At 51.0% G+C, this 16,917-nt stretch overlaps 1 protein-coding gene and 1 long non-coding RNA gene across 5 annotated transcripts; both read right to left on the reverse strand.

The window, feature by feature from the left end:
- Positions 1–11,942, reverse strand: CD19 (CD19 molecule). Of its 4 annotated transcripts, XR_011564057.1 has the most exons (17): positions 11,695–11,942; positions 11,139–11,426; positions 10,599–10,805; positions 10,164–10,457; positions 9,020–9,127; positions 8,715–8,763; positions 7,737–7,825; positions 7,271–7,384; positions 7,041–7,145; positions 6,891–6,959; positions 6,727–6,786; positions 6,582–6,638; positions 5,920–6,012; positions 5,719–5,817; positions 2,475–2,508; positions 1,268–1,367; positions 1–362 (listed from the first exon to the last, which is right to left on the reverse strand). XR_011564057.1 is itself a non-coding variant. In XM_070779873.1 (16 exons), exons 1-14 carry the CDS (start codon positions 11,777–11,779, stop codon positions 5,729–5,731), a joined length of 1,707 nt encoding a protein of 568 aa, XP_070635974.1. In that variant the 5' UTR covers positions 11,780–11,942; the 3' UTR covers positions 1–362; positions 2,475–2,508; positions 5,719–5,728. The 4 variants fall into 4 exon arrangements, 3 of the variants coding, with proteins under 3 accessions (XP_070635974.1, XP_070635973.1, XP_070635972.1); XM_070779873.1 differs by lacking the exon at positions 1,268–1,367; XM_070779872.1 differs by lacking the exons at positions 1,268–1,367; positions 2,475–2,508.
- A 3,299-nt stretch (positions 11,943–15,241) lies between these two features.
- Positions 15,242–16,469, reverse strand: LOC139179724 (uncharacterized). The gene is made up of 2 exons (XR_011564060.1): positions 16,333–16,469; positions 15,242–15,709 (listed from the first exon to the last, which is right to left on the reverse strand). It is a non-coding gene; the product is annotated as an uncharacterized lncRNA (long non-coding RNA).
- Positions 16,470–16,917: the final 448 nt, after the last annotated feature.

Here is a 16,917-nt window from a genome sequence, read left to right on the forward strand (position 1 = left end):
TTATTTTTACCAGCAAGAATAGATTTATTCAGGAAGAGCAGAGAACAAGGAAGTTATAGCAAAAGCCATAGGCAAGGCCAACAAACAGAGAAGGTTATTGTATAGGGAAAAAAGGGAAGACATTGGGAGGGGTTGTTCTGAAGGAATGTCCACTGGAGAAAAGTGAGAGTTCAGGGTAATGATGGCTTCTCACTGTCCGAGTTGCTGGGGTAATGGATTTCTTCTAGGAGATGAAATGTACTTCTTTTCCTCTTGGGACCTATAACTGATGATTCTTTCCAGTCCATGGTTCTTCCATTAGGGTCTTTAACTGACAGTTCTTCCTGTAATTGATGATGAGTGTCTTCAACTGACAACTGTTCCTGCAATTGACGAAAGCATCCCCTTCAACTGCATTTTAGTGAAAGTGAAAGTGAAGTCGCTCAGTCGTGTCCGACTCTTTGCGACACCGTGGACTGTAGCCCACCAGGCTCCTCTGTCCATGGGATTCTCCAAGCAAGTACTGGAGTGTGTTGCCATTTCCTTCTCCAGGGGATCTTCCTGACCCAGGGATCGAACCCGGGTCCCCTGCATTGCAGGCAGACGCTTTACCCTCTGAGCCACCAGGGAAGCATTTTAGTGAGGGTTCCCTTTATTAATTTTCACACCCTGACACCTCACACTATACATGCTATACCATATTTCACTCAGAACGCCCACCCAGCATACAGCCAATACCACCTGTCTCTGACACACATAGGGTTCATGTGGCTTGTGCTTCACACACCCATCCAATACAGCATCTTGACATCCACCCACATCCTATCCCATCCCCCTCTTCCACCACACTGATATCCACTACACATACACCTCAAGTCAGCCAAAGTCAAGACTGAGGTCACACAAGCCCAGCAGGTGGGGCTGTTTCCCAAAGGACAAAGACTGGCTCTGGCAGTGTGGACTCCAAGGACTTCCCAGCCCCAGGAAATCATCTTCTCTTTGCAGCAAAGCTGGAAGAATAGAGACTGCACCAAAAGTCTTTCTGCCACCTTGGTCCCTACCTGAGCATGCTCAGCCTCTGTCGTGTCCGACTCTTTGCAACCCCATGGACTGTAGCCCGCCAGGCTCCTCCGTCCATGGGATTTCCCAGGCAAGGGAACTGGAGCAGGTTGCCATTTTCTCCTCCAGGGGATCTTCCCGACCCAGGGATTGAACCCACGTCTCTTGTGTCTCCTGCATTGGCAGGCGGATTCTTTATCACTGTGCCACCTGGGAAGCCCCTCCCTACCTGAGAGGCTCCTGCAAACTAGGGGTGACTCAGGGCCTGAAATTTCCTTCAAGCCTCTGTCTCCCTAAATCCTGTTCACGAGATATAAGCGGTCCAGTACCTGCCAAAGAAACAGATCATGGGGTGGGAAGTTGGGAAACTTTGGCGTGTGGCCATCTTCTGAGCAGGTGCCTACGCTGGAGGAAGTCCTGACCCAAATGTTCTGGGTGGCCTCTGGCTCTTGGGACACAGAGGCCCTTAATAAATGCCAAATAATTATAAGAGCTAGGACTTCCCTGGTGATCCAGTGGTTAAGACCCCATGCTCCCTATGCAAGGGGCAGGGATTCAATCCCTGGTCAGAGAACTAGACCCCCACATGCCCCAACTAAGATTCTTCATGGTGCAACAAAGATCAAAGATCCCGTGTGCCACAGCTAAGGCTCAGCACAGCCAAATTAGTAAATACATATTTTAAAAATAATAGTAAAAATAGCCAATGTTCGAGTGACTACTATGCCACTGTCACATGCTTCATGTTTCACTTAAGACTCTTTAATGTAGCTATCATTACAATGGTTATTTTACAGACCAGGAAACTGCAGCACAGACAGCTTGAGTCACACAGTCAGAAAAGAGTAGATCTGGGATCAAACCCAGATAGTCTGATTCCAGAGCACTGGGCTGGAGTTGGCACACCTTGGTTCCTCTCTTCCCCCAAGCGTTCCCCAGGTAACCGAGTTCACAAGACTCCTGTTTTTGCCCCCAAATCTCAGGACTTGCCAGAGTCCTTCATTCACTCCTCCTTTTCCACTCATTTCTTCATCTTTGCCATCCTCTGATTGGGTATTGGAGGCACAGAGAAGACCCAGACCCGAATTCACCCTCAAGGAGGAAGGATGTTTTCACCAGGAGTCACAAATTTACATGCTTCAGGCAGAGACAGGAAACCTACATGAATGAAGCCCACTGGGTGAGAGGCAATAGAGAATGGTGGGGACTATGGCAATATGGAAAGTTCATATTAGTTGAAGGATAAGGTAGGGAGAGGGTGAATCTTGAGCTAGATGTGGGAATTTTATTTTATTTTTTGCCACATGGACTGTGTCCAAGATGGAAGCCTGAGGAAATGCTGAAGGTTCATTTCCCAACCCCCACACTCCAAACATACACTATGCAAATATAACAGGAAGCATCACTTTCTTTCTTTTCTTTCTCTTAGTACATACCTGAGCTCAAATGCAGGACAGAATTTTCCCAGTGCTAGAAATCAAGAAGGAAATCAAAGTCACAGCAGTGAAACAGAAGCCCATCAGAATGCTGGGGTCCCTAAGATTGGAGTTTTAATGTCCACCTGGGGACAGAGGTCAAGTCTGCAGTTTCAGGAAGAGCAGCGAGCTGAAACTAAGCCCCCTGCACAAAGCTGGGAGCTGAGAAAAGACTGTCTCTCCTGGGCACAGAAGACAGAGGGGGGAAAAAAATCCATCCACAAACCTTGGGATACAGCTTGGAAAAAGTCATCAGAATTCCCGGAGCCATTGGAGTATGGGTTTGGATTCAGACCAAACCTCTAGGGTAAAAGCTTGCTCTGAATAAAATGATAAGAAACCTGTGTAGCCTGTAAAACTGTGGCAGAAGCCAAATCAAGCTGGCCCCAGGAGATGTGAGTGGGGCCCAGGGAACTCAGGGGACTCCTGCAGGAGAAACAAAGAATGCTTCCATGGTGACATCGCCATGTACAGATGACAGTAATCACCTCCTCCCTAATCCTACTTTATAACTGGGAACACTGAGGGTCAATGATTTTGAGTAAGTTACTTAAAGTCAGTTAGCAATTAAAGTATTTAATTTCTCTGTGCCTCAGTCTTCTCAGCTTTAAGGCAACAATAACTTTAGTGTAACTTCTTCATAGGATTGTCATAAAGATAAAACAAGATGCTACTTGTAAAGCATTTATTAATATTAGAACTATGCCTGATACATCATCCTATGAGGAAGGCATACTAAAATAGCTAAAATCAAAGTGTCAGTTGCTTAGTAGTGCCCGACACCACGACCCCATGGACTACAGCCTGCCAGGCTCCTCTGTCCATGGAATTCTCCAGGCAATAATACTGGAGTGGGTTGCTATTTCCTACTCCAGGGATCTTCCCAACTCAGGGATCAAACTCGGGTCTCCTGCACTGCAGGCGGATTCTTCACCGTCTGAGCCACCAGGGAAAAAGTAAGTTCTAAAGTTTCAGAGACAAGAAAGAACCGAGTCTCAACAATAAACATAGGACATTATGAAGAAGTGGAGCATTAATAAAAGGAATTCTAGGACTTCCTTTGTGGTTAAGGTGGTTGAGAATCCCCCTGACAATGCAGGGGACACGGATTCGATCCCTGGTCCAGAAAGATTCCACATGCCACAGAGCAACTAAGCCCATGCGCCCTAGAGCTCTGTGCTCTGCAACAAGCGAAGCCACTGCGATGAGAAGCCCACACACCGCCATGAAGAGTAGCCCCACTCACCGCTACTAGAGAAAGGCTGCTCACAGCAACGAAGACCCAGTGCAGCAAAAAAAAAAAAAAAAGATGTATGGCTGAGTCCCTTTGCTGTCTACCTGAAACTATTACAACATTGTTAATCAGCTATACTCCAATACAAAAGTTTAATTGAAAAAGAAAAGGAACTCTAGAAATAAAAATGTAGGTATTGAAAAAGTCTAGCAGTCTTACAGAGAGCAGGAGAGGGACTAGGTTTCAGATACCAATTTTCAGAAGAGCATTGGAGCTGGGGCGGCCAGGCAGAAGATCCCAAAACCGTCAATGACCAAGTCCCTCTTTGCCTGAGATAGGAACCCGGGTGTGGTGGAGCTTGCTACATCATAGTTTCAGGGCCTGGAGACTTTTAGCTTTGAAGTCTTTGTGATTTACATCACAGGCAGTTTACCGGGTAATAGGCACAGTGGCTGGAACAGGAGCCAGGTTTCTGGATTCAGCTCTGTGAAGTGCTAGTCATGTGACCTGGCCTCTCTGACTCAGTTTGCCATCTACAAAACTGCACTTAGGAAGGGAGGGTGTCAAGAATGATATAGGTTCTGGAATTAGACTGCCAGAGTTCAAATCCTGACCCCAATCTTTATTAACTAGGCAAGCCTTGTGCATGTAATTTAGTGTCTCTGCCTCAGTTTCCTCATCTATGAAATAAGGTTGTTCATGAAGGTAAAATGAGTTAATATACATAAACATACATACACATGTAATAAATATAAAATACTTTTATACAGTCTTGGCACATAAGAGCTCAATAACCTTGTGAGGTGATTGGAAAGATTAAATGCGTTCACTGATGTCAGACTATAGTAGACACTCAGTAAATAACAGTGATGGGACTTCCCTGTGGCTAAGACTCTGTGCTCCCAAAGCAGGGGACCAGAGTTTGAGCCCTGGTCAGTGAACTAAGATCCTACGTGCCATGGACAACTACGCCCATGTGCCACAACTAAAGAGAGCCATGTGCCGCAACGACTGAACCCTCTAGAGCCCATGCTCTGCAACAGGAGAAGCCTGTGCTCCGAAATGAAGAGCCTACACAGCAGGGGGGAAAAATGCTGAAGCTAAAGAGCCCACATGCCGCATCCAAGGTTGCAGATCCAGATTGCTGCAACTAAGACCCGCCACAGCCAATACCATAAAATAATAAGTGGAAGTGATGACTGCCAATTCCTGGATTGCTTCCTCTTCAGTTGGCGCCCCTCGTACGACTGTTGAATGAACCATGGTTGAATGCCTGAATGGCGGGAATGGCAGGCAAGTAAGGGAGATGAGTGCAAGCCAAGTCACGGGCGTAAAGGCCCGGTGGTCCCCAAGACACAGTTCTTGCTGGATTCCAGAGGAGCACAAGCGTTTGCGTCTTCCCTTCCCCTCTCCTACAAGGGCACTATGTCCCAGGATTGGAAGAGCTCACTGAGTTTCGGCTTCCCAGGTGGCTCAGTGATAAAGAATCTGCCTGCCAATGCAGGAGACACAGGAGACATGTGTTCAATCCCTGGGTCGGGAAGATCCCCTGGAGGAGAAAAATGACCATCCACTTCAATATTCTTGCCTGGGAAATCCCATGAATGGAGGAGCCTGGCGGGCTACAGTCCATGGGGTTGCAAAGAGTCAGGCATGACTGAGCGACTGAGCACACAAACATACACATTTTATTTGGGGAGTGCAAAGGGGGCTGAAGTTTCACTTGTACACACACACACACACACACAGAGTTATGCAAATCCAAAGGGTGACATAACATCGCTCCAGAGGCTCACGCTGTCTTCTTGGGGTCCCAGATTTCAAAGTCGGGTGAGGACTTCAGGGCCCTGAGGAGGCCCAGGCTATGCAGAAGAAAGGCTGATGGGGAACGGGCCCAGCAGCCAGCACCCCACTTCCATCCCTTTTCATCTCCCTCCTTTCGCATCCTCTGGAGGGCAGTTCCCAGCTCACCTGAAGGGAGTCACCTAGTGCTCCACCCTATTCGAGCCCCTCCTCCCCATGCCGGTTCTGGTCCATCGGGATTATCCATGTTCTCATAAGAGTCTGCATCTGGTCAGAACCAGGAAGGAGTAAGGTGGGAGTAGAGCCTGAAGTCAGCCGGGAGGGAGGAAGTCTCAGAGGACCACAGGAGGTGGCAGGAGATGCACCCACCTTCCTCATGATTAGCACCAGGCTGGGCTCGAACGAAGCGGAGCTGGGGAGCTGCATACAAGATCCCTCTCATATCCTCATAGGATTGGGACCCTGTGTGGGCAGGGCACAGAGAGTTGGAGGCCTAGGAGCCATCCTGGGGACTTGGGGAAGGGAAGTGCAACCTAAGATATGGAGGGGGGTCTTAGGGCCTTGAGCAATATTGTGCTAGGAAGAGTTAGCACCAGGTTCTGGGCCCTTGTTCATTGTAAGGTTTGGTCACATGTGGGTTAGATTACATTCATGGTCAGAGGAAAAAGTCAAGAACAGAATTGGAAGGAGTAAGAGTCAGAGTTGTCAGGAGGTTGTAGAGAGAGCTTGGGTCAAAGCTGAGGTCTGCACTGGGGCTGGGGCGAGCTGGAGGTCAAAGTCCAGGCTGGAACCGCACTGAGACTGGGGCACTGAGACTGGGGCTGCTGTTGATAGTGAGGGATGGGGGTGGATACTGGGAGTCAAGATAGGCCGTGGGGTCAGTGCTGAAGTTAGGGTTAGGAGTCCAGTCTAAGGTTAGGATTGGGCCTGGGTTGGGGGTCAGAGCCAAGGTCAAGGTGGGGCCTGATTTCACAGCCAAGACCACATCAACCCAATCTGGGCAAGACAGGCAGGTCCCAAGCACTTCTCACCAAGGGAGGCTGCCTCTCTGCTGGGGTCCCAGGCTGATCCATGGGGGCTCAGCAAGTCTGGAGAAGGAAGAGGGAAGTCATTTCTGGCTTTTGGGTCACACACACACCCACCCACCCCACAGGAACGTGACCTCCTCACACACACCTGTTGTCCTGGTGACGGTAGGGGCCAGTTCTTCATCTTCATTCTCGTAAGACTCAGCTCCTGCAGGAAAAAAGAGAACTTCAGGGACCACTCCGCCCTGTAGGGAATTCCCAGCCTCGTGGATTCTCCCGAGTCTCCGAGGCCCCACGAGGTCCCCAGATTACCGTTAGAGAAGGAGTCTTCATCCTGAGGATCCAAGCTCCCTTCCTCAGGGTTCTCATAGCCGCTGCCATCTGGTGGGAAAGGAGGAGCATCCACCGACGGCCCACAGCCCACGGCCCCGAGGAGGTGAGGATGGGGGAGGGCAGTCTTACCCTGGGAGAGTTGGTCCTGCCCAAGGTTGGAGTCGTTCTCGTAAAACTCGGAGCCCTCTTCACTGTCCGGCTCCTCGTAGGCCTCCCCTTCCTCTTCTTCTGGGCCTGGGGTTCGGGGATGGAGGTGGGAACCGGGTCACGGGCCCCCTCCTCTAGGCCCCAGTCCACTGTTCCTACCCCAGACCGCTCCGACACCTCTCAAGTGAGTAATCACCACCCCCATCAATCACCAGGTCCTGGCGGGCTCCGGGACCCCGCGGCTCTGGCCTCCTGGACGTCGCTGCGTGGGTTTCCGTAGGACGGCGCGGCGGCTCCGAGGCCCGCAGCCCACCGCAGGGCGCGTCCTGGCGGGTGAGAAGAGATGGAGGCGGTCAGGGGTACGGGCAGAGGATGCTTCCAGGCCCTGCTGGAGGACTCCGCGTCTTGGTACCCAGCCTTGAGCCAGGGCAGAGGCGGGACCTAAATATAGAGGCGAGGTTCTGCTCTCGCAACCAGACAGGGGTCTCGAGTCCTGGGGGCGGGGATATGAGTTCTGAGGGCGGGCCTTAGTCCTGGGGGCGGGTCTCAGATGTGGGTGGTCTCAGCGTCGCGGGGGCGGGCTCTTCACTGAGGGCGATGCTCCGGGCTCGGGAAGACTTGGAGCTCAGGAGATTGGAGGAAAATGGGTGGGATGCCCGCTCTGGGTCAGGTACCTACCCGTGCCAGAGTGGGGCATGGAGAGGGAAAGCATGTTTCCGTACTGGCTGTTGGCCCCGTTTCCCGGGGGAGGCGTCACTTTGAAGAACCTGGGGGAGGAAAAGGGAGTTGCACTTGAGGCCAGGCCTCAAGATTCAGGCTAGGGCTTCCCTGGTGGCTCAATGGTAAAGAATACGCCTGCCAATGCAGGAGACACGGGTTCGATCCCTGATCCTGGCAGATCACACATGCCGCAGAGCGACTGAGCCTGGGCGCCACAACTATGGAGTCTGTGCTCTAGAGCCCCCAAACCGCAACTACTGAGTCCACGCGCTGCAATTACTGAAGCTCTCTCACCCTAGAGCCAGTGCTCCACAACGAGAAGCCACCGCAAGGAGAAGCCCGGGCACCACAACTAGAGTAGCGCCCACTCTCCGCAGCTAGGAAAAAGCCCGCAAAGCAACGAAGACCCAGCACAGCCAAAAATAAATAAATAGAACTATTTTTAAAAGAGATTCAGGTAAACCCTTAGAGGTTAAAATGTGGTCACTTGTTGAAACTTCGCTGGTGGTCCGGTGGCTAAGACGTGCTCCCAGTGCAGTGATTGGGGAACTAGATCCCACATGTTGTAACCAAGAGTATGCATGCCACAACTAAAGATTCCGCATGCAGCAGGGAAATCAAAGATCCTGCATGCCTGAACTAAGACCCAGTGAAGCAAAAAAAAAAAAAATTGTAATCACTTGTTATTAGTTAGCACCTCTCTTCTGACATAGTGAAGCGACTTAGCAGCAGCAGCTTCTGACATAGCCTACAGAGGGATCTGTGATCATCCAAGGAGGACTTCACAGAGGAGGTAGCTTTGGTGCTGGGCTTTGAAGGCTGGGCAGCATTTCAACCATAGAGATGGAGAAAAGACAGCATGAGCAGAGGAAACTGAGAGCAAAGCATAAAGTGAAAGTGTAGGAGTGAGAGCCTGGAGGGCACTGGAATAATTACCTTCTATTGGGATCTGTCATTCGCTTTCTTTTCCTCCTCAGGATCAGGGCTGGTGGGAGTTAAGGGGAATGATCAGAAGAAAAACTCGAGAGTGAAGATTTGGGAGATGCTGGGGAGATAACTTGGAGGAGAAGGGAGTTCAAATTTCAAAGGGCTCGGGTAGTTTGGGGAGGGTAGGAAAGGACGGAGGGCGGGATTCTGAGGTCTGTTAGGGAGGTGTGGGAGGAAAAATGGTTGTCAGACTGGCTAGAGTGGGCTCTCTTGAGGAAGGAGGGATAAAGCTTGGGAAGACAAACATGACTCACCTCTTCGAAGATAAAGAAAACCCACCAGGGAAGTCAGGCAGAAGATCAGATAAATTAAAGTCACAACAGGGACTTTCCAGACACCAGTCTCCAGCAGCCAATGCCATACTGGTAGGGGGAAGGAGCTATGAGATGAAGATCCCAGGCTGGCATCTTGCTTTTCAGCCTCAGTTCCTCAAAGCGCCATAAGTCTGAAAGACCCTGGCCAGATATAGATCCTCAACATCCCAAGCTACACGGAGGGCTCTCCTCCCTCCCTCTGAGGACCCGGAACCTCACACAGGGCCTGGAGCGGCATCTATTAAGCAAATTGTTGACGAACTACGACTATCAGCAGATGCTATGTTAGGATTTAGAGGAGCAAGATGATCAGCTTCCTGCTGCAGCTAAGAACAGCTATGGTCAGTGTGAAGGGCAGAGTGGGGTTCACAAGGTTAGATGTGGGATGTGGCCATGTGCTGAGGTTAAGTTAGCAGGGAAAATTCAGGTTGAGTATGAGAGTTGTGGTTGCAGTAGCACAGTAGGATTGAATGAAGGGAGACAGAATGGGCAGAACATTATGACCAATTTAATGGACGGGAAAGAAAAAAGGAAGGATGCCCAGGTTCCTGGCTTGGGCCTGTGGGCAGGTGTCCTTCACTTATGCAGGGCCACCCAGAAGACTATCGAGTTTGATTGTGTAAAGGTTGAGCTTGCAGTGTCCATGGGATATCAAATGGCAATTCCAGGTGTTGGCTGGGTGTGGGGTGTGATGGAGCCTGAAACCATGCCTCTTTAGGCATGGTGGCCTAAAGAGGCATGGGGGTAAAGGAAGTCAAACAGGATGTGGGAGTGTAGACAGACATAAGAAGAGAGCTCAGGGCTTCAACAGTGAGGCGTGAGGGAGGGAGGAAGACTCCCCCAAAGTTTATGGGAAGAAATAACCAGTGGTAGGAGAAGACGGGGAAAAGTGGGTGTCTCGGAAGCAAGGGAGGAAAAGAGTTTGGGTCGGTGTTCAGTGTAGAGGTTGGAGTTTGGGATGATGAGACTGGTACTAGGTCTCAGGTCAAGGGGCCAAGGTTGCCTAGCATCCAGTTCTTCCCTCTCCTCAGCCAGCCCTCCCTGCCCCAGCTACTCAGATGAGCCACAGTTGGGAGAAACTCACCTGACTGGGCAGTGACCTTCAGCTGCATCTGGGTGGTCTTGTTGCCGTGGTTACAACGATAGATGTCAGCATCTTGAGCTGTAGCTTCAGGCAGTAACAGAACCACCTTTCCCCCAAGGGTGCCCATGACCCACATCTCTCTGAGCTGGGCATGTTCGCTGACATATAGGCTCAGCAGTTTGACCTCAGGCTTCATGGGATACTTGTGGATCCAGGAGACGGAGCCTCTGACCAGGGAGGTATGGGAGGCCCCACAGGACAGCAAGAGCGTGGAGCCCGGGGCCACAGTGAGATCTGGGGCAGGGAGATCCATGGCTAGGAAGGCGTAATCCTTGGGGTGGGGGCTCCTCCTCCCCTGTAGATCATCCAGTTCCCAGTCACCTTCCCCGCTCTTCCTGGCACCACCCCCCGCCCCCGCCCCCGCCATCACCTTACCACGGTTGTCGCTGTGGTTCAATGTGCTGTTAGGTGGAGCACAGGGCAGGTCTGCGTGTGAGATCTCCTTAAAGTGGTCCGTGCCCCACACATTCAGCTGGGACTTTGTGGGGTGACCAGAAGAAGACCTGGGGCCCTTCGAGGTTTTGTTCCTCAGGTCACAGCTTGGGTCATTGAGGTCTGAAGCATTCCACCGGAACAGTTTCCCTGGGAAGATACCCAGAACCAGAATACAGAGACCAGAATACAGAGACATCCAGGAGAGGAAGAGAGATACAGAGACCCAGAAAGGCAGATGCAAAGACCCAGAGAGAGACAGAGAAAGAGCGACTCAGAGAAAAGAGTGAAAGACACAGAGCCACACGGCGCTGACGTCATAAAGCCGCAGGGGGTTTAGAAGCCACCTAAAACTAGCTCCCAGCGTGTCTCTTGGCCCCTCCGGCCCCTCCCTCCGGATTCATTTCAGCTGCTGGACCTCCTCCATCTCTGGTGGGCCTCCCTCTTCTCACTCAGCCCTCCCTGCCCCAGCCCGGACCTCACCGCTGCCCTGCACGCTGACTGTCCAGCTGGGCTGCCAGCCCTGCTCAGAAGACAGGCCTGGCTGGCACAGGTAGAAGCCCCCCATATGTTTGGAGACATTGAAGAGGAACAGCAGGGTTCCCTGGGGCTCCTTCAGGGTGCCCAGAGGCCCCACATGGATGCCCAGGCCTGGTAACCCTAGGCTCAAATTTAAGAAGGGTGTTGTTTGGGAGCCCCGAAACCAGGCCAGTTGTTCAGGGGGACCAGCCGAGGAACCTTCGAGGCATGGCAGCACAGCATCGCCTCCCTCTGTGGAGAGAGAGAGAGGGACAGGGTGGGGTGGCAGGGTGGAAGCGGGGAGAAAGGAACCCCCAGCCCCCTTCACTCCTCACACTGGGTGAGGAACCCCCAGTCCCTACAGCAGGGAGTGGATGAGTCCTCAGAGTCCTTCCAATCCTCCCCTGGATTTTACAGATAACAAAATGGAGGCTCAGAGAGGGTAAGTGACTCAGCCAAGGGCACCCAGCCGGAACCCAGATTTCCAGCCCTTCCATCCACCTCTGCCCTCCGGACATACCTTTAGCCTCCACTAGGCGTGGATCCTCGGGCCTGACTCCTACAGGGGTAAGGAAGAGGAGGAGAAAGAGGAGAGGAGGTGGCATGGTGGCCAGACTCCCCGGGGCGCCCAGCTTCGCCGCGCGGGGGATGCTGGGGCAGGCGGGGACCCGGTGGGCACTGAACCATGGGCGTCTGTGGGGGCGGGCGGACAGTCCCCCCGGAGAGGAAGGGGTGGTCACGCCTCAGGCCCAGTCTCCATGCACCCCTCCAGAACCACAAAACTCGCCTCCTCCCTGCTTCCCCGTTTTATTTTCATCTCAGCACTTACCACCATGTGAATGACCTTGTCTGTGTGTTTCCTTATTTGATCGCTTTCTGTTCCCCACCCCTCTAGAATGTAAGCCTCTTGTGGCAGAGATTGTCTGGTTCAGACTGTACACACGGTGCCCCAGAACAGGGCTTGGCACGCTGTAGTTGCCCAAGGAATATTTGTTGAATGAGTGGGTTCAGACTCCTTCCTTCTCCCCCTCCTCCCTCCTTCAACCTCAGGCTCTGAATTCATTTCCTTTCACACACACACACAACCCCCTTCATTCATTCAACCGACATCTCTTGGGTCTTCTTCCACCTCCATACAATCAGCCCATCACACATAAGGTGGGATCCGGCAGACCTGAGTTTGAATCCTCTGCCTCTGCCGCTTGGCTAAATGTCTTCATCTTTCTGAGCCTGAGCGTCATTCTTTTTATCAACTGGGGATAATAATAGTACTATCCAAATATTGTTTGTGGAGATTAAACCAGATGATATACATACAGCATTTGTAGCCCAGTAGAGCACATAGCAAGCCCTCTTTGTCCGTGAGAGACGGGGTCCATTAAGAGCTAAGGGTTCAAGTCATTTTGCCACTGGGGCTCCTTTGCAGTGGTCCTGAGAAATGACCAATGGTTAATGCCCCTTTGTCTCCGGATGTCCCCCCATGAAGCCCCTGCTTCAGTTATGGGAGGAACCCATTCAGAAATGGGAAGACTGAGGCCCCCCAAAGGGCAGGGTGTGTCTAAGAGCACACATTCCGCTGGTGGTATAATTAGACATCAGAACGCAGGAGTCCTGACTCTTAAATCTTTTCTCTGCCCCACACAACCCACCCCCACCACGTCTCCTCCCACCCTGCTTTCCCTCTCTCTCTCACCTCGCCCCACCCCTGCATGTGAAGCTCTGTGTCTGTCACTGCTGCAGTCACGCAGGGAAAAGGGCCAGACCCAGGAGACTGGCTCTCTCAGTTGCTGGTTCCCAGGCCCGTCTCACTGGGCTGTGGCTTCCTGTTTGCCTGAGTCGAACCTCAGGGGACCCTCCAGCCGCCAGGGCCCCCACTTCCCTTTGGTCGGGTTGGGGTGGCTACAGGGGAAAGACTGGGGCATTGGGAGAATGGAAGGGGCGAGGAAGCAGGAGCCCATGTGCCTTTCATTCAACAGAATCTCTCTAATCCCTTCACTGGCTACTCAGCTGCCTCACACGTCGAGTCTTCTTGCTAAAGCATGTCAGCCCCTTGCTTAGAACATTCCAACGACGGTCATCTGCCTAAAGTCAACATTCCAAACCAGGGCCTCCAAAGGTCTGAGTGAGGCTACCCGTGACTACATTTGCTGTCTCAACCCTCTGACAGTCTGCCCCCACTTAGGGCCTCTGCACTTGCTGCTCTTCTTCCTGGAACGACACTCGGCTCTGCGCTCCACTGGCTCCTTTCCATCACTCAAGTCTGTTCAAACGTTACTTCCTCCCAGAGACCTTCCCTGACACCCCAGGTACTTTTTTTTTTTTTAATTATTTATTTGGCTGAGGTGGGTCTTAAATGCTGCTTATGGGATCTTTTGTTTCTGCATGCCAACTCTTAGTTGCAGCATGTGGGATCTATTAAGTTTCCTGTCCAGGGATCGAACCCAAGGCCCCTGCATTGGGAGCATGGAGTCTTAGCCACTGGACCACCAGGGAAGTCCCACCCCCGGGACTTTTAATTTCACACCTCTGTTTTATTTCCTTCCCAGCATTTGACCCAGTCTGCTTGTTTATTTTTCAAGTCTTCTCATTGGCCTGCTACCCTAGATTATTCACTCTGCTACAACAATGGTCTTTGCTTCACTGACATCCAGAAGGTGGTCATTAAGTGTTGGTTGTATAAAGGAAGGACGTTAGTTATGGTCACCAAAGGGGAAAGGGAGGGGGTTATACAGTAGTAGTATGGGGTTAACAGGTACAGACTGCTATGCAAAAACTAGATAAGAAACAAGGATTTACTGTATAACTCAGGAAACTCCATTCAAAATCTTGTAATAACCTATATTGGAAAATAATCTGATAAAATACATGTATATAATTGAATCACTTTGCCATACACCTGAAACTAACACAATATTGTAAACCAATTATAAAAAATTTAAAAGTAAAAAGGAAAGGAAGTTGGGAAGAGTGACAGAATACTTTTCTCTTTCCCCCATGTACAAAGTCACCAGTTAGTCCATTTCTGATCCTTAATAATTCTAGTGTCAATTTCCCCTATGTTGGACTCTTCTCAACCAGAATAATTTCAACAGCTTCGTTTATTTATTTGGCTGCATCGGGTCTTAATTGTAGCACATGGGATCTAGTCCCCTGACCAGGACTTGAATCCCAGCTCCCCGCATTGGGAACTTGGAGTCTTAGCCATTGGACCACCAGGAAAGTCCCTCAACAGCATCTCCTTGGGGCTCTCTGTCCTCTACCTTCTAATTCCCATCCACATGGCTCACAGAGAGATTTTCCTTGGGATCAGCCATGTGCTTCCCCTGCTCAACAGCCTTCAGTGACTCCCAGGGTGTCAGGTTAAAATCCAAACCTGATAGTTGACTTACTTACAGGCATCATTTCATGCCCTCATTTCATGCCTTTCCCAAGAAACCCTGCCGCATATACAGGGAGTCTGGACTTTATTCTGAGGGCAAGAGGCTCCTGGGGATTTGTAAGCTAGGAGTTGACCTGGTCAGATTTATATTTTCTAAAACTCTTCTTGCCGCAGTGGCAGAGGAGGGGATTGGAGGGAGTCCAGAGAGATCAGAAAGGGAAGCGTTCATTCATTCATTCACAAAATATTGACTACTTTAACAGTCAGTGTCACGGTTTATTTATTATTACTATTTTGGCCGTGCTGACTTTCTCTAGTTATGGATCTCGGACTTCTCATTGCGGTCGCTTCTCTTATTTCGGAGTATGGACCCTAGGGCGAGCAGGCTTCAGTAGTTGCACCACCTGGGCTTCAGCAATTGTGGCACACAGGCTTAGCTGTGCCACAGCATGTGGAATCTTCCCAGACTAGGGATGGAATCCATGTCCCCTGAAAGGCAAGGTGGCTTCTTAACCACTAGAGCACCAGGGAAGTCCTGTTTACTACTGTTTATTTACCGGACACTGTGCTAGGTGCTGGGAAAATAACAGGGGACAAGAAAGACAAGATTTCTAATCTCATGGAGCTCTGATTCAAGTCCTGGGGCCACAGAAGGCTAAAGGGTGCCAGGTAATAAAGTGAACCAATAGACAATTGGTTTGTTTATTATTAACCAATAAACAAATGGGGAGACGTCTCTAACGTGATCTAATGGTGGACAGGTTATTGAGCTGGTGACTTAAGACAGCGTGATCAGGGAAGGCGTCACTGAAGAGGTGACTTTTTAAAAAATTATTTATTTTTCCTTTTGATTGTATCGAGTCTTCGTTGCCATGTGCAGGCTTTCTCTAGTTGTGAAGAGTGAGGGCTACTCTCTAGTTGCAGTGTGTGGGCTTCTCATTAAGGTGGCTTCTGTTGTGGAGCACAGGCTCTAGGCAGTTGGGCTTCAGCAGCTGCAGCATCTGGGCTCAGTAGTTGTGGCTCATGGGCGTAGTTGCTCTGCTCTGTGGTATCCTCCAGGACCAGGAATCAAACCTGTGTCCCCTGCCATTGGCAGACGGACTCTTATCCACTGCACCACCGAGGAGGTCCAAGGAGGTGACTTCTGAGCCAAGACCTGGGGTGGAGAAAGCTTGGTGTGTTCAAGTAAGGTCATGTTTAGTCTCTAAAAAAAACTGTCATACCCTTCCACAAAGCGGCTATACCATTTTACATTCCCATCAGGAGTACTTGAGAAACTGTTTCTCCATCTATTCACCAGCATTTGGTATTATTACTCTTTTTAAATTTTAGCCATCCTGGTAGGTGTGCCAATAGGAAATTTGAACTTCTCTAATGGCTAATGAGGTTGAGTACCCTTTTTCATGGTCAATTTGCCACCTACATCATTGAAACTCGTGTCCTTTGCCCATTTTCAAATTGGATTGAACCAGATTTTAAGCGGGGATGAGACATGATCTGTTTTACAAAGATCACTCTAACTGCTTTGAGAATTAATTAACGGGCCCAAACGGTGACACAGGCGGAGCAGGAGGCAGTGTGGAAGTTCAGGAGACAGATGATGGGGACTGGGGCTGGGTGTCAGCGCTGAAGATGCAGAAATAGGGACCCATTCTGGAACATTCAGTCCTTTGGAGGTAGAGCTTGCAAGATTTGCAGGCTCCTGGAATGTTACTTTACAGAAGGAGAAGCGGGTTTGGGAGAAGGGGAATCACGACTCTAGACTTAAGTCTGAGTTACCTGTCACTGATTAGGGGAGATCTCAGGTCGGCTGTTGGAGGGAGAGGTCACAGATAATGAGGGCTTGACCTAGGGCAGTGGCCGACAGAGGAAAGGAGGGATTTGAGCGGCACTGGGAGGGGAAGATTAGCAGGAAGCGGTGACTGGCTGAATATCAAACTGGGGTTGGGACATGGAAGTTTCAGACTTCCACGACTGACGACGCGGGGGCCCAGGCGCCCAGAAAAGTGAAGTCGACCCAGCAGCCCTGCTCCGAGGGACGCTCCACGAAAGCGGAGGTGCAGGGAGGCTCAACTACAATTCGTTGTAACCTGAGCCAAGCTCCGGCGGAAGGGCGGCCAGGGCCGATCAAAGGGGTCAGCTCCGGGGACTGGGCGAGACCGCGAGAGCTTTGTCCTCCTTAGGCTGAAGCCGGCGGGCGTCCCGGAGGACGTGTAATTTGAGCAGAGCTTCCAAGGTCACGCGGAGACGCGCGAGGCCTTTGATGAAAGAGCTACTTTGGGATTTGAAGGGTAGGCGTCCTTGTCCAACAGTGGAACTCAAGAAAGAAGGCGGGGAGCGGCGGGACCCCGGGCCGCGGCCGGG

Source organism: Bos indicus, chromosome 25, assembly GCF_029378745.1.
Source record: "Bos indicus isolate NIAB-ARS_2022 breed Sahiwal x Tharparkar chromosome 25, NIAB-ARS_B.indTharparkar_mat_pri_1.0, whole genome shotgun sequence".
NCBI lineage: Eukaryota > Metazoa > Chordata > Mammalia > Artiodactyla > Bovidae > Bos > Bos indicus.

Excerpts from the sequence above, each read along its gene's own strand:
- CD19 (XM_070779872.1), bottom strand. The coding sequence starts at position 11,779 with ATGCCACCTCCTCTCCTCTTTCTCCTCCTCTTCCTTACCCCTGTAGGA. Across the intron at positions 10,458-10,598 it reads GAACCACAGCGACAACCGTG|ATCTCACTGTGGCCCCGGGC; the intron begins GTAAGGTGATGG and ends TCCCTGCCCCAG. Across the intron at positions 6,013-6,581 it reads CAGAGAGGCAGCCTCCCTTG|GGTCCCAATCCTATGAGGAT; the intron begins GTGAGAAGTGCT and ends CTGCCCACACAG.